This window comes from Equus przewalskii, chromosome 10, assembly GCF_037783145.1.
Source record: "Equus przewalskii isolate Varuska chromosome 10, EquPr2, whole genome shotgun sequence".
In the NCBI taxonomy this organism is placed as follows: Eukaryota; Metazoa; Chordata; class Mammalia; order Perissodactyla; family Equidae; genus Equus; species Equus przewalskii.
The window spans coordinates 16,521,147-16,542,643 of NC_091840.1; the positions used below are offsets into that span (position 1 = coordinate 16,521,147).

Consider the following 21,497-nt stretch of genomic DNA (forward strand, 5'->3'; position numbering starts at 1 on the left):
AGAAGAGCCATTGTCTGTAAGCACTGGGCACAGTGCCCAGCATATGAAGGGTGGCAGCCATTGCTGTGATCACTTAGTCCCTCTGCAGGGTGCAACGGGTCTCCTATTTAATGTTTAAATTAGTGGTAAATCCAAATGAATACTCTTCTGAGAATTCCAGGGTACTTCTGAAATCATCTCATTGGTCCAAACACTGTATCATGCAGGCATCAGAAAGCCAAGACTTCTCAAGTGTGAGTAAATGAAGACCAAGACCCAGGCTTCCTCCTCCCCTGCCTGCACCCTCATCTTGGCCAGGTGAATCCGGGGGAACGTCTGATCCCAGCACCAACCAGAGTGCAGCTGGGCACCACCCTGGCCCTGGCAGCTCACAGAAGGCAAGCAGGTTGGAGCAAAGAACACTGAGTTTGGTAGTGGGGAGAAGTAAGAAGGCTCTGAACTCCGTGACTCGCCAGAGCTGGGCCGGAAGTGCAGGCGATCTGTCTGGTGGACTCTGGCCACAGCAGCCAGTACCTGATGGCTTTCAAAAGGAATGCCTCCCTCCCTGTCCTTTAGACAGCAGAGTCGCTCCCAAAGGAAGATTTCCCAAGGTGTCTTCACTCCTCGACCTGGATGCCTGATCCCTGCGGGGGCCAGCAATCCTCTTTCCAATCTGTACCTTATTCCTCTGCTCAGAACCCCCGAGGGGTTCTTCCAGGTTCCCCACCGCCAGCCTCCCAGGCACGTGGCCAGCTTCCTTTTCCACTCGGGCTTCTCCCTGGCCCCACTCAGGAACTGTCTACCCCAGTGCAGCAAGCTTCCACATAATCTCCAGAACAGCCCAGCCCACCTTCCTGGTCTCGCCCTCTCTGCTCTCCTCCCTGCCTCTGCAAAGCCTGGTTCCACCCAGCTCCCTCTAGAGAGCCTTGGTGACCCTTTGCCCCACCCAGTTTCTCTGGCCTCTAACAAAATTTCCTCTGCTCTAAGGATGCATCTTACATTCTTCTGTACCTTCCTTCCCGAGTATTTGCCTCAGCTTTGAGCGGTGAATGCTACAAAAATGCATCAATGCTGCAATTAACAAAGAGGTCTTCCAGCCACACGCTTTGTGGGCGCTCCACAGAGGCAGAGAAAAGATGGATTCTGCCGTCCCCCACCAAGAAAGTGCTGCTGTCCTGCCACCCCCAAGGGGCGCTGCAGCCCCCTTGGATGCTCTCATCCACCGGCTCGGCTACTGGTGGTCAGGAAGCCACCCACACGTACCCCTCCTTCCCCAGGGTAAGTTTCATCCCAGCAGCGCTGGCCTGCCAAGCCAAATCCTATCTCCCACAAGCATTTCCTGGGGCCATTCGGATCCTGGTGCTGGTAAATTCTTCCCAGTGACCACCTCATTCATGAGGGACAAGGGGACGAAGAAGGAATTCAGCCTAGAGGAGGAGCATTCTGGGACAGTACCTGTGAGGACCTCGCCCTCCTCTACTCAACTTCTGCTGTGGAGACCAGGCCACCCCCACCCTCAGCTTCCTCCTCTCCCACACCTAAGCTTCTTTAGGGGTGATCAATGCAATGCCACTGGGTAGGGGCCCCTCTGGGGCTATGGGGGCTACAAGTCCAGAGACGCAGCCTGAGAGAGGGCAAGGAGAGCACAGAGTCCAGGAAGCAGAGGGGCACTCCAGGCATCCTCCCTGATGGGGCCTCTCACCAGGCATTTCCAGCTCCTCTGTCAAAAGCTCCATGGGGGAAAAGGCCGAGTCAGCACTCTGGCCACGACTTCCCAGGGCCTGGCTTTAAAATGTGCTCTGGGGCTCTTGGAATGGCCATGTTCTTCCACCCCTCCCACCCTGTCTGCCTTCTGAGTTCCTTCGCAGAGGAGTAAGACCCCGGCAGGAGTGAGGACAGCAAGCAGACAGCCTGGGCCTTGACCTGCGGTGGGTAGGTAGTTACTTCCTGGCTTGTGTTTGCAGGTGGGTCTGGAATTCAGCAGGGGCTCTGCTGGGTGTGAACATGGGTCACCCTGGCCCGCTCTTCTCCCATCGGCACAACTGGGGCAGATATGTGTCTCGGTCGCCTATGTTAACCGGGTGTGACAACCCAGCAAGCACTGGCCAAGGCTAGAGGCCCTAGACCCTGCAGGGCTGTCTGGGCTTTGCACAAAACTGCAAACACTGCACTGACTGTCCCCTTTCACTCACCCCCATCCCCAAATTAAACACAAAGCAAGACCCCGCCGGGCCCAGCACTGAGCTGGAATAATTACACTCGCTCACAATTCCAGCTTTGCCTTCTGCAAGCCCCCCAACCCCGAAGTGGCTCTTTCCCTTTAGCTCTCAGATTCTTGGTGAGGGGTCTGTCTGCCCCCACACGTCACTGTCACCCTTTGAAAGAGCAGCAGAAAGAGGAGGCACAGCTTCGGTTTTTTGTTTTCTGTTAGTTGGGTTTTTTGCATCTTTAGCAGCTCTTTTGCCGCCCAAGATCTGTCCACTCTGGAGGGGTGCCAGTTTGGTCAGAGCCACTCACACCACACCACATACACACGCACACACAACACACACACGGTGCCCAGTCTGTCGCTGCATCCTCGTGGCACAAAACTGCCTCAGAGTTACGTTCAAGCGGTGTGGATGCCGCATGCCACAAGCTGTCCTTGAAGACCAAGAGTGGAAAAGAAAATACAAACAGCCCGAGATGCCAGGAACGGCGAACAAGCTTACAAATAATTCGAAAACTATAATAACGCATCAGTCCCAGGGCAAAGCAAGGAGACCGGCCTGGAGACTCCTGGACGGAGCCTCTGGTTCCCCTGGACGCGCCCTGCAGGTCCCCGGGTCGAGGGCAGGGCTGGCGCCGGGTGGTCCGGGAAGGCGGGCGCGAGGGTCCTCTCGGAGCCCGCCCCCTTCCTCCCAGGCGGCTCGAGACCCCCGGGCTCCCCTCCCCCGCCGCCCGCCACATCTGGTTCCACTCAGGTCCTCCCCCACCTCCAGGCGCGCTCCTCCCCTCTCCTCCCCCGCTTTCCGAAAAGCTGAGACGATTTTAAAAACCCAGTCTCTCTCTCTCTCTCACATACACACACACACACACACACACACACACACACACACACACACGCACAAGCATACACGATCCTGGAAAAAAAAGGGAGGGAAAAGTCGAGAGGGGCCCGCTCCCCGGCGCTCCCCGCGCCCGGTCCCGGAAGTTGGCCAAGTTGGCAGTGCCTTACCCGGGAGGGCGGCGGCGTTGGGGTCCCCAGGGGCGCCCGGGCGGCCGAGGTGCAGACCCCCGAGGAGCAGGACGCAGCCCAGCAGGTGACGAGGCCAGGGCGCGAGGGCCGGCCGGCCTGGCCCCATGCCCATGGCGCGGCGCTCTGGGGACGCGGGGACCGAGGGCGCACGAGCGCGGCGCGCGTTGGCAGACACGGCGCTGGGCTGTGATGACCGCCCGCGAGGGGCTCGCGTCTTCCTTCGGGTCGGGACGAAGTGATGCCTCCGGGCGAGAGGAGGGGAGGAGGAGGGAAGGAGGCAGGCCGGGCGGAGGGAGGGCGGAGGGAGGAGCGCAGAACCCAGGAGGAGGGTTTGAGGGGCAGAGGGGAAGGGAAGCGGGCAGCGTGGGAGGGGAAGAGGCGCGTGCGGGCGCGGGGCTGGGGCCGGGAATGGAGAAGGGGGAGGTGGGAGGGAGGATCCGTCGGGTAGAGGACGACCCCGCGTGCGCTCTTGCCCTCGCTCTCCGTTTCCCTCTCTCCCCGCCTCGCCTTCCCTCTCTTCTCTGTCCGGGACTGGAGCCCCAGACACTGCGTCACAACTCCCCGGCTGGCGCTGGTGGGGAACTTTCCGCAAACTTCACGGCGTGGCGGGACGTGGGCTGCAAGGCCTCACTCGGCGGGGGCGGGGGCGGGGGCGCACGGCTGACCCAGGCGGCCAGACCTGGGCCGCTGGCGCCCCCTCTATCCCGCCTCTTTCTGCCGACGACTCTAGCCGCCCAGCATCCGCTACCTCCACGACTAGGACCCCTCCCCTGGTTTGGTGGGGAAGGGGCGGAGCTCAGGGCTCCGCCACGCCGGCGAAGATTGGGGGAGGGGGAGGCGGGGCCCCTTTGCAATGCGCGGAGCGCAAACAGTTTCACTTCATTTTAGCATTTGCGTGACCCTTGTGTCAGCATCCTTGGCGCAAAGTTGGGGCTGTTGCTAGTTGGTGCTGTATCCAGAATCCTGGGGAAAATCTGTCCATTGGACATCCCAGAAGACAGACATCATCACTCTCACCAGCAACCGGACTCCTGGCCAGACGCAAAGGAGCAAATGGAAATTTCATAAACGAGAAGACAATCCACAGTTATTCCGTATTATGCAACAGGTCACCGCAGCGCAGATCGCTGGATTGGGAGTTAGGACGTTGGAGTCCAGCCCCCACCTCTTGATTCCTTGAACGACCTTGGAAAAGTCGCTTGGGATCTCTGGGCTCAGAGATGAACTGAGACATTTAGAGACCCTAAATGCAAAGAAGATTCATACTCTCCCACCATGAGTAATCAAATAAAAACGCTATGAAGCTGTAAAATAAATTTTATTGTTTCCTGTGCTGTCCACCTTGGTGCTATTTTTGGAAATAACAAATTCAAATTTTTTGGTTTTTACTACCCCAGCCTTGGGTAAATTGTTCCCCATCTCTGCAATGAGGATGTGGGGCCCGAGATGCTCACTTAGCTCTATCTCCGCCCGGCTGAGATCCTTGGCAAATATCAGTCCAGAGGCTGTAGGGCCCAGAAGTGAGCACCCACTGAAATCTCCCTGCAGTCCCCACAGATTCCCACTCTCCACACTTTCGCCCTAAAAATGGGTAAGAGCCAGGCCAACGAAGCCCCTGGCACTCCATAGCTAGCTTAGGCAGGTCTGACAAGTCCCTTCTGGTGACTGCTGCTCACGGCCCTTTGGGACACATCTTCTTGGTGTGGCATGTCCTGGGATCCCAGTGCTCTGCAGGCTCCTGGACACCACTCTGGGCTGCCTCAAAGATCATCCTCTTGGCCTCCCCTTTCTCTTTTTTAACCTTTTTTTTTTAGATTCACCCTGAGCTAACATCTGTTGCCAATCTTTTTCTCCCCCTCCCCCAAACCCCAGTGCATGGTTGTATATCCCTGTTGCTAAGTCCTTCTAGTTCTTCTACGTGAGCTGCCGCCACAGCGTGGCAACTGACAGAAGGGTAGTGTGGTTCCCTGCCGGGGAAACGAACCCAGGCCGCCAAAGCAGTGAAAACACTGAATTTTAACCACTAGACCATCAGGGCTGGCTCTGGCCTCCTCTTTCTCACAGTTCCGTTATCTACAAGGGGTTTGAGGATTTGCCAGCTTCAGGTAAGTTGCCTTCTCTTTTTCTCTGTCTGAGCAGCCAAAACATAGGATGCTTCTTCTCAAAGACATAGGCTTCCATCTGCTCACTTATCTCTGGATGTGCTGGCCACAGTCCTCACCAAGGGGTCCCCTTTCCTCTGAAAGGGAACTCAGGCAGGGCTCCCATGGAGCCCTCCAGATTCTGGTGCAGGGTTGGCTCTCACTTGGTTTTGGCATTCCTCCCACCAGCAGGGCAGAAGCCAGCTACTAGACATCACCAGTGAATGATGTGGGCCCAGCAAGTCCACCACTTGCCAGCACCAGTACACTGAGTGCTCAGCACACAGATGCTCATTTCTTCATTCACCCGTTCACCAACCACTGATTGCTAGCCCTGTGCTAGCTGCTGGGGAAACAACGATGAGCAGAGTCACAGCCCTAGAAGAGTTTTTAGTGGGGAAAACCCACAATTTTTGCTATACGCCAGGCAGAGCAGACTCCCACTCAAGGGCTGAGGAGCATGAAGTGCATTGCGCTAGCAGGGACAGATGTCTGTTCGAGTCTCTGCAGAGGGTGAGACTTCCTGCTCCGGCGTGCCAGGGTCACACACTGTATTCTGCTGATTGTCTGTCTGGGCCCATATCCACAGCCACCATCTGTCTTAGATCTTGAGCTCACGTCCGGGCAATTCTCCCTGTGGAGAATCCAGCCCAATCCCCCACTGCTTAACAAGTCTGTGCAGGATCGGTTGTCAGCAGAACGTGTCACAGTCTGCAGGAGTGTTGGGTGTTGTGAGAGTGCTGGGGCTTTCAGAGCGACCCCTCAGCAGCACCCAGACCCTCATCTACTTCCAAAGGGCCAGCCTCCTCACTGTTCCCGTGAAAGCCCAGTTGGACAGCCATTTATTAAGGGCCTACTCTGCCAGGCATCAGGCTGGGTGCTGAAGACTTAGTGAAGTCTATGACCCAGTCTGGGGATTTTTACCAAGACGGCATCTGCTATAGTGGACTCGATACTGAGCAACGGCTCTTCTTCAGACACTGACTGTTAACCAACAACAGGCACTCCAGGCCTTCTGATTTCCTCTAAACCAGTTTAGTGGAAGGAGCACAGACTTTGGAGTCAGAGAGACCTCAGAATCCTCGCTCACCCACTTACTAGCTTTGTGACCTTTATTGAGTTACTCAAGCTCTGAGTTCTCAATTCCTACTTGTAAATGGGGTAACAATTCCTACCTTGTCCTGAGAATTAAATGTTATGTATAAAGGGATGGCACAGTCCCTGGATAAAGATGTTCAGGGAATGTTACTTCCCATCTTCCTTTGCCATTTGGACATCAGGCTGTCTCCCTTTTACTCCTTACCCTTCACGCTGCCTGTCTCTCGCCCCCACTCCACCCTACCGTCCACGAGACCTGTATAGGTCAGTTTTACCAGGATTGCAACACTGGGTGTTTTCCTTTGCCTGAGAGAACAATACAACTTCTCCTCCTTGTCTGAACATCTCCATGTTTAACTGTATACAAAAATGGTATTCTAAAGTATAAACTAATCCAGGTAGAAGCAGCTCAATGCTCACTTTAGCGAGCTAATAAATGCATTTCCATAAATATCCCAGCATCGGGCAGTGGGTGAGTCCAGGCCTGGGGCTCGGAGTTGAGTTGGAATTACAGCTCTGCTATTCACTAAGCACACGTCCCAGAGCAAGTCACTTCCCTGCTGAGTCTCAGGTGCCCTTTGACAGATGAGGTTTGGTATCATTACTCACTGTGCTTAGAGTTCATCTCACATCAGTCTCCTCTTCCCTGCTTCTGGGGCTCAGCAGCCTCTCCAGCCAGAGTGCCCGGGGGGGAGAGCAATGCCCGTGGACACCCCCGGCAGGCCAGGCCTACAACAAAAGCTTAGGAAAGGAGAACACAAGACAAGGAAGAATGCAATTGGATGGCCAGGTACGATAGGAGGATATAAAGAAAGGAGAGACGTGGTCAATCCTTACCTGAGGCAACTAGAGAAGGGGTGTGAACCCCAAGGGGCATCCAAGATTTCCCCACCCTGCACCTTTCCATGCCAGGGGAAAAGTCTGGCCAAGCACGGGGTTGGCCTGGGCAGATCCGACCCTCTCTGCCTTCTCCCTGGGCTCCTGCATCTCACACCCCTGGCTCTCGGATCAGGCAATCCGCCCTTCAAGTCTACGTGGCTACCCTTTGTCTGGAGCACCGAAGATCCCAGAAGGGATGGGGCTAAAGAAGGAGGGATGAAGGCAGGCTTGGGATCCTACAGATCCAGGTTTTGAGGTTTGGCTCCACCTCTTCCAGGTTGTATGATCTTGGGACAGTTAACTTAAAGCAACTATTTCTCCCACATCCACATCACTGGGGAATTTTATGGCTGGTCCGTCTTCTCCAGACTGGTCTACCACATTATGGCCACAAAGACAACCTAAGAAAAATTCTTCCCACTTTCCCTAGGTATTTTCCCTTCTCCTTTTGTTGGAGAACACCTCTCCTCCCCAGAGGGCTGCTGAGTTTGTATCCTTTCAGCCCAAAGCCTGTATTAGAAGACTTCCTTTAAAGGGACCCTAAAGCCCAACTCTTCCTTTCCCAAGGGTTAAGAGATAATCACCTCAGAACCCCTTTCATGAAGCAGGAAGCACAGACTTCCTCCCCATAAGTCTAAGAGTCTAGATGCAGACTCCCACCTGAAGGAGTCACCAGAGTAAGGTAATGTCTGTAGCTATCGGCAGAGCCCTGGAGTAAGCTCAGAGCAGGGGAACTCAAGACTGAGCCCAGGCTGCAGCAGGGCTTACAAACTGAATGCCTCTAGGGTCCTCACTGGCTCCTGGCTCCACTCGGAGGCTTTAGCAGGTCAGGAGCAAGCTGGCTGGTTTGGGTTCAGAGAAGGTAGAGATTGGCCTGAAGCACCCCAACAAGGAAGAGGGGACCGGACCACAGAGCCAAGCAGAAGAACTAGCTGCAGTTGGTTGGTGGGATATAGTTCCCAGAACCTTCTACTGCCCTACCCAGCTGGTGCTGGCACAGGGGGAGAGGGCTGTCACATCACCCTGTCTGCCCTACAGGGGCCTCTCCCAACTTGGAGCTGCAGTTCTTCTGAATCTGTCCTTGCACTGAGGATGAGGTTGAGCCGGGAGTCGAGGCCTACTCTGGTCCACAGCTCTGGCTGGGCTGGCAGCTTCTGCATCTTCCTCTCTCTTCAAGATGTCATCTTAGGCTGCTTCCTGGTCCCTGTCTCCCTCTCCCCAGCTCAGGAAGGACAAGCAGTATGAGGTCTCTCTAGTCTCAGTACTTGACCCTCCAAAGCAAAGCTGGGCCTAGCCCCTGCCAAGAGCCTTCTGTGGCTCTCACTGACCCCAGCCTGGAGGCAGAACAGGCGGGAGGTCGCTCTGCAGAGGTGGAAGCTCCCCTGATCCAGCCTTCCCACCTGAAGCCCCTAGTGGAATAGAACCCCTGACCAGGACAGGAGCCAGGTGGCTCCATCTAGCTGACCCACCACCGTCACTCCAGCTCTAGGAGGCAGGACAGACCAGCACCCAGTGAAGCAGCAAGAAGTGGCCTAGGGCACCAGTGGGTGGTGACCAGCATTTTAAAATTGAAGTAAAACCGTAAACATCAAAGTGCACTGCATGTGAACTAGGTTCTGTTCTGTGAAATATGTATTGGGTTGAGATGTTAAGTGTTTTTTACTGTTGCCATCAAACAAATTTGAAAAATACTGCTGTTGAGGACCGGGAACCAGCTATACAGGCTCCACGGCTGTCGCTGCCCAGCCCCGATCTGTTCACTCCCTGACCAAAGACCTGTGTCTAACACACTGTCCCAGCCTCCTCCTCATTCTCACATCTAAGGTCCCTCAGCACTACCTGTCCAGCCCTACTGCCCCTTCTGGGCACCATGCTTCAGCAGGCCAAACTACCGTCATTCCTTTACCCGGGCCCTGAGCTTACCAAGGGGCCAGCTCTTGTGGTGCCAAGTGTGCACACATGTGACAAGTCAGGGAAGTAAGGGAGAGACGTACAGGTGCTGTGAGTCCAAAGGAAGGAAGGCTGCAGGTGACACTCAAGTTTTCAAAGACAGTCAGATGGCCATGGCCTGGAGGTGTGAGAGGGCATGGAGAGGTCTTGGTGTGACCAGCGTTCTATATGGGAAGAGTACAGAAAGTGCAAGGGACCTGTTGCTGCAAACTATGCCCATCTTTGAAAGCCCAGCTCAACATCATCTCCCAAATCCCCAGGGACCTCCTCTCGCTGTTACAGAATTTATCAGCTCCCAGCTAACATTTGTTACATTTAGCTTCTAAATAATAACCTTACTTAAAGCTTCTAACTGGTAACCTCCTTTGTATTTTGAGTGGATGCATGAAGTTTATAGATGTGGCTCAGAGTATGAGTGCCCGGTCCGAGGTCACACAGCAAGTTTAGAGTTGTGACCTGAATGTAGTCCTCACCAGGGGCTCTCCCAACACCTTGTTCTACCAGATTCCAAAACTGGGCACGGTTTTGTCTAGTTAACATGGGCTGAGGAGCAGGGTTAGTGTTAAGGTTGTGGGTAGGATTCTTTTTTTTTTTTTAAAGATTTTATTTATTTCCTTTTTCTCCCCAAAGCCCCCCAGTACATAGTTGTATATTTTTAGTTGTGGGTCCTTCTAGTTGTGGCATGTGGGATGCCACCTCAGCATGGCTTAGTGAGCGGTGCCATGTCCACACCCCGGATCTGAACCAGTGAAACCCTGGGCCGCCCAAGTGGAGTGCGTGAACTTAACCACTCGGCCATGGGGCCGGCCCCTCTGTGGGTAGGGCTCTGAAAGTCTATAGGCGCAAAGAAGCAATGGCTCTTGAAATTACCTTGTAGGGAAAGAGACCTTCCTTTTCATGCTTCTCAGCAGCATGCTCTTCTTTTAGGGCACAGGGCTCGGGTCTGACTCCAGGACTGGCTTCCTTCCAGGAACAAGCCAAGGCCTACACTGGGGGGCCTTCTATGTCCTGCAGACATCTCTCCAGGGGCCCCTGTGACACCGAGGAGGCATCTAACAAGACTTCTTTTTACTTTTTATTTGCTGAAACAGCTTTATGTCTCCCACCCCCTTCAAACTTACAGTGACCATAAGGAAGTCAAGGCAGAGGGTCTGATTCCTGCTGTCAATTAGGACACAGGAATGGGAAGATAAGAGAGTTGCCCAAGGCTGGGTCAGGGCAGGATTTTTGCTTCCTCATCTATAAAGCAAGACGACAAGATCAGATAGCTTGGGGAATCTGAAGCACAAATGTTCTGTAAAGCGATGCCCCCTATTTTCCCACCTAAGTTCAGTTCCAGCCTAGGACTACACCAGCTCGGTCTCCAAGTAGATTTCTAAGGGCTAGCCATGAGGAGGGTGAGACAGAGTGAAGGGAGCCTGGGGGACTGGAGGCCTAGACTAGGACAAGATATGCTGGGAGCCGAGGTGCAGCCTTCGCCCACAGCAGTCTCTGCCCAAGGATGGCACTCAGAAAATCCAGCTCACTAAATTTTCAAGCCTGCAGTCCTTCTCCATTTGATCCTGCGTGCCAGTCACCAAATCTCTGTGGGCCTCAGTTTCCTCATCTGTCAAACACTCCTCCCTTGCCTAAGCCTGGCTGTGAAGCCAAACAGCTGAGAAACTTCTCTGCACAGCAGCAGTGCCAGAGCCCCTTCCCTTTGCTGATATTGCCCTCTCCGCCCACCCCCCCCAAGGGTGAAAAGGTTGGACAGCACAGGAGGCTACCACAGTTGCAGACTACGCCTGGAGGCTAACGGAGCTGAGGTTACCACAGTTCTCCAGCTGGGCACTTCCCTCCACACCCAGGAGGCCCAACCAGTGGCCAGAGGTGGGTGGAGCCAAGTCAGCCAGCAAGCTGCTCTCTGACCCCTTCACACCACGGGGTCCCTTGCCCAGTGCCTCACACACACACACCCCTTCACTGACTCCAGCCTGTCTCTGGCCCCTGCAGAGCTCCCCCAGCACAATAGGGCTCTTGTATTCCCTGCCCCCCCCCCCAGGTCCCAGACCTGCTCCCAGGCCTGACTGTTTTCCCAGCCTCTGGCAGGTTCCCCCAACCCACCAGCAGAGCTCAGCAGCAGCCAGAGTCCCTAACCACTCCCTCCTTAACCCTCCTCCTCCCCCTGCAACCTCTCTACACTCTCTTCTCCCCCACCCCTTCCAAAGACCTGCAGTCCAGGCCAAGTCCCAGCCCTCTCCTACAACCCTGTGCCCCTCAGGTCAAAGAAAAATGGGATAAAGTAATTTGCAAGAAGGTACTGGTGAGTTATATATTTTAAGAGAAGGCCAAAAGTAAGAAGCTTTGCCCAAAGGAGTGAATGATTCTTGAGTGTATTGTTAGGTCCCAAGGCACCTGTCTAAGGGATGTGTTGTAGGGCCCCTCCTGGGGCTCCCCATAGAAGAGCACATGTATGACATCAGGCCTAGTAAGATACATTTTTAATCCTAACACAATAATCAAACAGTCACCTCCGTCTTCCAGCTGGGTGACTTTCGACAAGGCCTGACAGATACTCTCTCCAACTGCCCCACCCTTACTGCAGTACCTGACAGGAATGTCAGTCAGCAGGACTTGTGACTTTCAGTGCTCATGCCATCTGGGAGACAGATTAACAGTGCTGGGGAGGCCTGAGAACATTCATTTCTAACAGGTTCCCAGGTGATGCTGCTGCTGCTGGCCTCGGGGACACACTGGCCTAAAAGATGCTCCTCCCAGACTCTGCCAGAAGTCTTGGACCCAGGGTAAGAGGAGACTGCTGACTTCACAGGAAAAGGTTGATACTGAATCTCAAGCCAGAGAAGAAGGCTCCTGAAAGGTCTATGCTACTTACCCAAGGCGAAAGGATCTCCTGACAACCTGGCGAGGAGAAAGGCTCTGAACCTCAACCAGCAAACTTGGGGTTCCAGACCAGCAATCCCACTTACTGGATCATTTGATCTTTCTTAAACCACATTTTTTGATTCACCTCATATATGCCAGGCACTTCACATACCTATTTCCGCTCCCTATTACAACTACGCAAGGAGATAGCCCTGCAGCTTGCAGAGGTGGGATTTGCACACGACGTTATTCCAAAGCCCAGACTCTTAACACTGGCTGACGCTGCCTTAACAAACTAAAACAGAATAGCTAATTTTAGGAGGCAGGGACTCCCCATACCCCAACTAGTTTGTGTACCACGTCTCTCCCTCACTTACTCCAGGCAGATTTTAATTACAGACAAAGAGCTTGAGAAATCAGAATGAGTAAGGGAGGGAAGGAAATCTTCTCAGAAAGCAAAAAATCGCCAAGGTGGGTCAAGCTAGCTGTAAACTTCGCCTTCTCCTAAGCAGGGAGCTGGACCTGAAGCTTGCTTCTAGCTCCAGGATTCTAGGAGATAACTATGTTTAAAGATAGTTATTTTCTAAATTAAGAAACACAAGAGCTCCTTGACTGCTAATCTTCTCAGCTGGAGGAGAACCTGTTCTTCCTGGACAAGAAGGAAGGCGAGCAATCCTCTAACAAAGACAGCAGGCGTGTCCAGGTCAGTCACAGCAGTGCAGAGCCGCGGCTCTCACTGATAGTTCTCCATTTAAAGCCGCCCATCTCACAAGGGCAGATTTGGGGCCCAATTCCTTCCCCTCACTCCCCTCCATATTCCATCCCTTCCTGGGGCCCAGTGCCTTCACCCTGGATTGTGAGCTGACGGCTGGGCCTTCCCTCTCCTGTTCACTGCTGTATTCCTCCCCATGAGCATGGCTGTTGGCACATGGGAGGTACAAAAACCGCTGCAGGAATCAACACATTCCCATCATGCCTGCGATATCTACTGGGCCTCAGCTGGCTACCAGGATCCCCTCTCTACACCCTAGATGGTAAGGGCTCTGTTTGAAGCCGGAGAACTAGAGTAAAATCAAGAGGCTGGGAAATTCACTTCTTAAAACTTATTTTAATATCTTCCCCACCCCTTAAATTGGGAAAGGCCAACACAATCTGGCTGGGTTTCGTTACAAATTCATACACATTTTTTGTCATTGTTTAAAGTAAATCAACATTGTGGCAATAAGGGATTATCCTTGGAAAAAGTGAAACCCATATTAACAAAATATGTCATGGAAGAACCCCACTTAGTGATTTCATTGGCTACTTAAAAGTCTAGAAAAGGTCAGCATTCTGCATGTTCTCTGAGGCTAGTTCATGCAGTGGAAAGAGGCCTTGTCCAGACTCAACCAAGCCCAGTCAGCTCCAAGCAGGCCCTAGACCCAATAAAGCAAGGGGAGAGGGCATGCCTCCTGCAGGACAAGGGCAGAAAAGGTAGATCAACAAATAAAGTCCTGCAGCTTCACTTACAACCCCATGGGGAGAAGGAGGCAGGAAGTTCAGAGGGAAGGCTTAAAGATGCAGCATTCTTCCAACCTTAAAAAAATTCCTTTAAAAACTCCTGCCAGATCATTGAATGAGAGGGAGAAAAAAAGGAATAGAACTTCATATTCTGAGTAAGTTTAAACATGGTCTCAACTTCATCCATCTCTTCACATATGCTGACACCATCCATTCAGTGTCATGCTCCACCTGTGAGACCCCATTGGGTACTCTTTGCTTAGGAGCTTGAAAGTAATGGTTAAGAAAAAGGTACTACATACACACATACATATATATCAGGTATGCACATATATGCATGTGTGTGCAAGTGCATGCATGCACACGTGTATAAATATATACTGCAATAAAATAGCTTTAGGAAAGCTGGGGCATCAGGGGCTCTGGGGCTGACTTCCTTCCATTCAGAGTTCCACAAGGCAATACCTACCCACGAACTTCTCTCCAATTCGGAATACTCCATTTTCCCTTAAGGTCGCCTGATACTGGGGAGACAGGAGCAGGTCCACAACACAAACAAAGGTCTTAGAAGATGTGTCACCAGCGGCACATGTAAAAGAAACACTAGAGTCCTGAGCTGAGGTTCTCTACCCTTTCTGCCTTCCCTCCCCCTGCCCAGGGAACTTGCATGCCTGAATGCTGCATCTTTAAATATTTCTGGCTGAGCCCTCTTGCCACATGTCAGTAACATTCCAAGCTGGCTACCACATGTTCGGGCTCTGGCCTCCTTCCCTCTCTACTGTCGAGTGCTCTGCCATTTCAAGGGCACAGTGGGGCCACACAGCTCCCATTTCAGCTCCATCTTCAGTTGAGCATACATCTCAGAAACAACCAAATTTTTTAAAAATCAGTTCTAAAAGAATGTTCATATTTAGAATACCTATTTCCCTTGAGCTTATTTTTAAACTCCACTTGATGAATCTATTAAATAAAGTTAGACAAAGCGTGTGTGCACATACACACACACAGACACACACACCAGCACACACCCACAAAATTTAGAGGATTGGAGGTTGTTTCCTGTCAAAAGATCTAAGAGAGGAAAGCTTATGTGCTGATCACATTTTAATATCGTGGTTAACAAGAAATGTACACCATTAGCGAGCACACAGAGACTGTGGTAGGAACTCCTGACCTCTAGGGCATTTAGCTCCTCAGCCCATTTCTGACTACCTTTGGAACAGTTCCATTGGTTACTACATTCAGAGAATCCAAGAGGACTACATGGACAGATGAACCTTTATTTAAAAAAATAGCACTTCAAATAAATTAAAAGGGACAACCGTCAAGTGTTCAAATTGTGAAGAAATAGTTGAAAACCTAGAGAGACTCCCAGCTGCAGTCTTCTCACCTCATTCTTTGTCCAATGGCGAAACCCCACACATCTCAGGACTCCCACTCAGCTTTCTCCCTACCGCGATGAGGGAGGCAGCTGCAAACAGGAGACCAGACGGAGGAGAAAGCTGCATCTGATTGGAATGAATATTGCCACGTACTTGCTAATACGGGTTTCACTTTATGACCAAATGTATCTTTCAAAAATAAAAAAGGGGGGAGGGAAGCTGCATGTTTTTAAAAACTGAAATTATTTAGGGATAAAACACTAACTCTAGTGCCTTTAACGGGCAATAGCAACTTTTTTCCTCCGAAGTCAAACACCATCCCCAGCTGAGCCTTTGTGCTACAAGCTTTTCAGGAGATGTTACCTAAACTTTATTAAAAGAAAAGAACAAGTTTAAATATAGACACTGGACTAGCCCAGTCTGTATTTTCAAGTCCACATTCTTCATCTGAAGCACTGCATCAGGGACCCCCCTGAGTCTGCATGTTTTCAAGTTCACAGTACATGGAACCAGTTTTTCTTTTAAATTTTTTCCTCACTCAGAGCAGCCACATGCAGTGGCCGTTGACGCCGGAACCTTGGGCGGGGCCTTTTCCTATGAGGCCTGGCCAGAGCTGCCCAAGGTTTCTCCTCAATGAGAATCGATGCTGTCATGCTCTATGGATGGGAAAAAAGCAAGAAAATAAAAGCACCTGGTACAGGTTTCATGAGATCCATTCGGATTCGCTATGTTCCAAACCCGCTGCTGAATGCCATTTGTCCACTTTGTGCGTGTTGAACAGTTTGTGGCCTAGAAGTGGGTCTCAATTCGAAGAACTGTTATTGGACGCCCCAGAAGTTGATGCAATAGCAGCTCCAGCAGGGCTACTTGTGGAGACTGACTTTCGGATGTGAGGCAGCAAGTACGGGTCACAGGCCAGCTGCTGGACATCGATGCGGTCCTCCTTTCGGTAGGCCAAGCATCGTCGAATAAACGCCTGAAAGGAAAGTTTCTTGAAGAAGCCTGAAGCAGATAATCCTGGCACCCCCAAGAGGGAACCCTGAAGCTCTGTAAAAGCTGCCAGGGCCTAGAGCAAAGGTCTTCTAAAGAGAAGGGGCTTAGGGTCTTTCCTAGAAACCACCAGGTGGCCCCGGAGAAGATCAGGGAAGGAGAGACACTGGCAGCAGTACCTCTCTGTGGCCACCGACTCCTTCCTGAACAGAGGTGGCTGAGCCATTCCTGAGGGGGAATGGGGCATGACCACTAAATACCCCTGCCCCCAAAGCACAAACCTCTCTCTTTGCTTTGGCTGGTTTGCAATGGGCACAGTCTAACTTCATGGTCTTGCACCTATAAACCATGGCCTCAAGTGAACTTCCTGAGCAAGCGGGAATTGTAATGACAAACTACCACTAGACACAGGGTGAGGAGACCGACACTGACTAAACTACAACGTGTCACAGATCAGTAAATGCTTTCCCTGTGTATCTCATTCTTCCCTGAAAGGTGAGTGAGCAAACGATCAGGCACATACCTAAGTAGTAAAGGAAAACCTGACCAGGACTTGTCTCCCCAAGAATACTGCAGACACAAAAACATACTGTGAGTGGGGTTTGAGTGGAATCCTACTTTACTACCAAAATAGAGGTTCCCTTTGCACTAGGTATGAAGGGCTGTGTAGTCTCAGTTTCTGCTCTAACTCTTATCACAAAGACCCTTAAACAGATTATCTGTCTTTTTAACCAGAGAGTTCTACTTAATCAAAGTCTTATAATTATTTCAAATAAATGAATCGATTTTTAAAAATCTAAAATACCATTATCACCCAAAGTCCATACATTACATTAGAGTGATAATGATGTCTCAGTGTAGGTCCATTGATTGTAACTAATGTACCATGCCAGTGAGGGATGTTGACAGTTCCCAGGGAGACCGTGCAGGCCGGGGGCGTGGCAGGGGAGGTCAGGGAGTATATGGAAACACTATATTTTCCACTCAGTTTTGCTGTGAATCTAAAACTCCTCTAAAAAATAAAGTCTATTTAAAAAAGACTAAAACATGAAATGAGCTATTAATTTTCTATTTTTTCCACGTTTAATTAGTAAAACACAAAAGTGTGATACCAATGCTGTTTTTCAAAATCAAAGACATCTATAGGTATTTGCTTGACTAAAACATTTGGAAGATAAAAACAAATTCACAGAAATGAACATTATGATCCTCGGCCTTGAAAAATGAACCTTTCTTAGTGAGACACATGGAATAGGAGTTAAACAGGTTTTCTTGGGTTGGATACAGGTCAAATAAACTTTTACTTTGAATTTTCTTTCTACACAGCTGAGAGTATAGGCTTTTAAAACAGCAGTCACATAGTTGCCCTGATAAAAACCTTCCAGTGCTTTCCATAACATAATCTGCCCTGCTGCCTTTCCTACCAGTGTCCCCTGCTCTACCTGCTCTGTGTACCTAGTAGGCTCACACTCACATCTGAGCTTTACTCACTTCTCTGTGCTCAGAACATTCTTCCCCAAATCTACACGTGGCCCCACCTTCACCTCATTCAAGACTTCTCCAAACCTTACTGCGCCATTGAGGCCCTCCCTGACCATGCCATCGAAAGGGGGGCTCCCCCCTCTCCAGCCCCTTGCTCTGGTTTATTTTCCTCATAACACTTATCGCCGTCTGGAATGTATCTGTTTTTATTTATTGTTTGTCTCACCTAGTGGAAGGTAAACTCCTTAAGGGCAGAGACCTTGCCTTGTCTGTACAGTTCATTGCTACATATTCACAGTTCCTTCTCCACCACCCAGAACAGTGACTGTGCTCAACAGGCACTCATAAATGTTTGTTGTGGGAGGAAAGAGAGTAGGGGTTGGAGAAATACACATTTAGAAGGAGGAGGATGTTTTTAATGACTCTTGCATTTTGTATTGAATAATCCCTCCACTGTTACCCAAAGAAATAATACAGAAAGCAAAGCAGTCATTTCTGCTGGCCAATGGGTCAAAACTTACCTTTGCTTCAGGTGTTACTACTGGCTTTGGCGGGAACTGCACTTCAGTAGCTTTAAGAATAGTATTTTCTTGTAAGATGTCTTGTTGGGACTGGTTATGGCCAAAAGGCTATCATATAAAAATAAAACAAACAAAAGTGGGCCTCTGGTTAAAAATGAAAGAGAACACAATTGAAAACCATAGGGAAGGGAAAGAAGATGTGTCTCAATGAAAACTGCTTAAGGAACTTTGGAGATGCTCTCCTCTAATTCTCCCATTTTACAGATAAAGGTGGAAAGGCTCAGAGCTTAAGTAACTTGTTCACAGTCCAATATCTAAGTTATGGCAGAGCTAGGACCAGAAGCAGCATGTGCTGGATCAGAGTACCTCTGCTAAGCTTTGCTTACAGCAAAGAAGAGAAGATTCAGAGCAGGAACCAGCAAACTCTTTTGCCTTGAGTGATACCTGTGGGCTTAATACGTATGTGTGCCCCAGTCAGACCCAAGGCACAGATAAAAAGAGACATATAAGTAGGTACAAGAGTAAAAGGCTAAGAGCAGAGTAGGAAAAACACAGTTGGGGCTACTTAGTGGTTTCATCTGTGCCCCAAACTGCCATTTTCTAATAAACCCTTCAAAAATAAGTTCAAGTCTACTGTTATCCTTAGAGTGTTTCTACTGAGAGATCACAAACAATTCCTTCTAGATAAACTCTGCCACCATTATCAGCAGCACTTCCACATTATCAGAGTATAAATAATAATTAACCCCTGCTAGCTCTGAATAGTTTCCCCATATTAGACAGGTAGGATAAAGAAATAAAGGATCAAGGAGAAGTTAAAGAGGAAGCTGAAATCTGAATTAAGAGCTTGGTCTAGGGACTGTAATAAAAATATTAAGAGTCCAGGGGAGTTGCAGACCAGCCACATGGCTTATACCCAAAGCCTAATGGGGAGCACTGAAACATACAAACGCAGATAGCAGAAACATGAATATAAACACACAATTGGATCTTAATATATATATTTATAAGGTTTTATGCTCACAAGGAAAAAACAAACATGAGAATTCATTAGGTGTAGTTTACTACCTAAGTCATTAGGTGTTCAAATGCTATATTATCACCTCGACGAGAGGTAACAGACAATGAATACTTTCTGACACCCACTCCCCAGTACAGAAATATAAAGTGCGCTTTACTAACCACAGCTTTAACTAACGGGTGGTTGAGAACAAGCAGCCCTGTACATATTCAAGTTTCGGTTCTTAGAACCCTTAAGAAGGGCTCTTGGAAGATTGTATACTTCAATTATTTCATTTAATTCCCTACACATATTATCAGAATAAAAACATATCCCGGATCTAACTGAGAACAGCAAAAAATGCATGTGTTCAACAGCCCAGCAAAATTCATTACGTGCACTAGGGTTGAAAATTTCCGCTTATGCATAAAGCTTTTACTATTAAGCCTGTGTTTTCTTCAAACCACAACTTTCAGGATTCCATTTTGTATAACCCGATGATTAACTCCAGGAGACTAACCCAGACTGTGCCACTGTATCCACGTGCCACCCAAGAAGGAAGTCAAGCCACCACATCTGACCTCCTTTCTTACCTTCCTTCCATAAAGACACTGGTAGAAGATCACACCCACTGACCACACATCAACTTTATTTGAGATCTTTGGTGGTTCTTTCCCAACCACAAAACACTCTGGTGGTAAATACCTGGGACAAAAGAGAAATTAAAATTCTTAGAAAAATGACTGTAAAAATCTAAGACACATACAAAAAGGCAATTAGAAGACCCTGTTGGAAATTAAAATATCTGAATTGAAAAAGCAACTCAGACCTATCTGGAGAAAGAAAACGAAAATATACTCTGACTTAAGGAGGCAGTAACGTCCTCTAAAGCCTGAAAATACATTTCTCAATTTACTGAAAGAGGTAAATATTTTCCCTAGTTCCTACTTCATCCACCCCAGCCTCTTTTCCCAGGGTTGTGCCTAATGCAAGGGTTATTCAACAAGTTTAAAAAAGGAGGAGTAAGCACAAAAGAAGTACAATCCCTTTTATGATGGCTGCATCAACAAACATTGAAATATAACCAGAAGTGGTATGGGTTTCCTTTCATGCTAGCTGAAGAAGATGTCTCTAAAATAAATATTTTAAAAGTCTATCTGAATTCAGGACCCAGTACAAATCTCTGAGGACGGTGGCTATTCTGTCTTCTTAAGGTAGCCTCTTTTGGAAATGTGGACTGGAAATAACTACTATATATAATCAGTGATGACATTAAGGTCCAAATTATCAAAGTATATTTTACATTTCTGACTTTAAGGGTGATCAGGGGCTTACTGGAAGACTAAGAAAAAGTGCACAAAGAGCCAAACAAACTAGTTTTCAGTACGACTCAACCCTCATCTGAATTCCTTCCCTCCCCACCCACCCCTAGCCTCTAAAAACACTAGCTGGACAGCCAACCACACCAAATTGTATAGTGTGGAAGGTAAGTGCCTCTTAGCATTTAGGAAACCAAACAAATATGCTAACACTCACTGCCTAGAGTCTTAGCCATAGCACAGCTGGAAGGCAGAATTCTGAAGATAACAAATCGATTTCTGCAGATTTCATGCTGGCAAAATCAATTCCATGAAAAACTATTTTATACCCTGCTGTGCTTCTGGTATAAAAATCTAAACTTATAGCCTGAAGGGGACCACGAGAGTTGAGAAGCAGAAAATGTTCAGATGATGGGCTTTCTTCTTTTTTTTTAAGTATGTTTAGTTTCATGTTCTTGTCTCTTACTTCTCTTCTTTTTTGAGGGGGGTGAGGAAGACTGTCGCTGAGCTAACATCTATGCCACTCTTCCTCTACTTCGTACGTGGGACGCCGTCTCAGCAGGGCTTCATGAGCAGTGTTTAGGTCTGTGCCCAGGATCCGAACCCGTGAACCCTGCGCTGCCAAAGCAGAGCACGCCAACTTAACCACTAAGCCACTGGGCTGGCCCCCTTACGTATTATTTTTAACACACGTTTTTGGATGATTAAGACCACTGACCTAGGTTATTATTTCACGATGAAAACTTTTAGCCAAAACACACATTGAAAAATGAAAATATAGACACAGAACTCACAAAAGAGGGGGGAAAAGGCAAAGAAATAAAGATACAGGAAAAAGAATTTTTACGGCTCTTCCAAATGTCACTAAAACCTGCCTGAGCCCTAGTTTTCATGGTTCTAGATTCTTCAATATATTACTTAGATATGATCTTGGATAAATAAACAGAACCTTGATTCTAAAATTATCATTTTAATGTATTTGTAATTTTTTTGTAGAGGTGGTGGGGAAGAACAGAGTTATTGAACTTGTCTAAATGCAGAGCAACAATTTTGCCAAATATTTGGAATACAAACGAAATTGCCACCTGATAGTACAAGTCTGGCAATCACTTTCTAGGTCTAAGTTTCCCCATCTGTAAATGAAGAAATAAACTAG

The 21,497-nt window shown here is 49.3% G+C and overlaps 2 protein-coding genes and 1 long non-coding RNA gene across 21 annotated transcripts in view; 1 reads left to right on the plus strand and 2 right to left on the minus strand.

Annotated features, from left to right (window-relative positions):
* The window catches only part of MRC2 (mannose receptor C-type 2), a 50,795-nt gene extending 46,807 nt beyond the window's left edge, over nt 1-3,988 (minus strand). For 4 of the 8 annotated variants that reach the window (XM_070561700.1, XM_070561696.1, XM_070561695.1 and 1 more), the window contains exon 1: nt 3,197-3,933. In XM_070561700.1, the coding sequence (XP_070417801.1) occupies nt 3,197-3,329 (133 nt within the window). In that variant the 5' untranslated portion in view covers nt 3,330-3,933. Of the gene's footprint in view, nt 1-3,196 lie in introns of all 8 variants that reach the window. The other 4 variants (XM_070561698.1, XM_070561697.1, XM_070561694.1 and 1 more) reach the window with 3 other exon arrangements.
* On the plus strand, nt 2,986-4,555 carry LOC139074019 (uncharacterized). The gene is made up of 2 exons (XR_011523306.1): nt 2,986-3,281; nt 4,106-4,555. It is a non-coding gene; the product is annotated as an uncharacterized lncRNA (long non-coding RNA).
* A 10,352-nt stretch (nt 4,556-14,907) lies between these two features.
* TLK2 (tousled like kinase 2) overlaps nt 14,908-21,497 on the minus strand; it is a 110,222-nt gene continuing 103,632 nt past the window's right edge. For all 12 annotated transcript variants that reach the window (XM_070561731.1, XM_070561735.1, XM_070561732.1 and 9 more), the window contains 3 exons: nt 19,616-19,727; nt 18,023-18,130; nt 14,908-16,005 (listed from right to left, as the gene is read on the minus strand). In XM_070561731.1, coding sequence (XP_070417832.1) covers nt 15,832-16,005; nt 18,023-18,130; nt 19,616-19,727 — 394 coding nt within the window. In that variant the 3' untranslated portion in view covers nt 14,908-15,831. The remainder of the gene's footprint in view (nt 16,006-18,022; nt 18,131-19,615; nt 19,728-21,497) is intronic.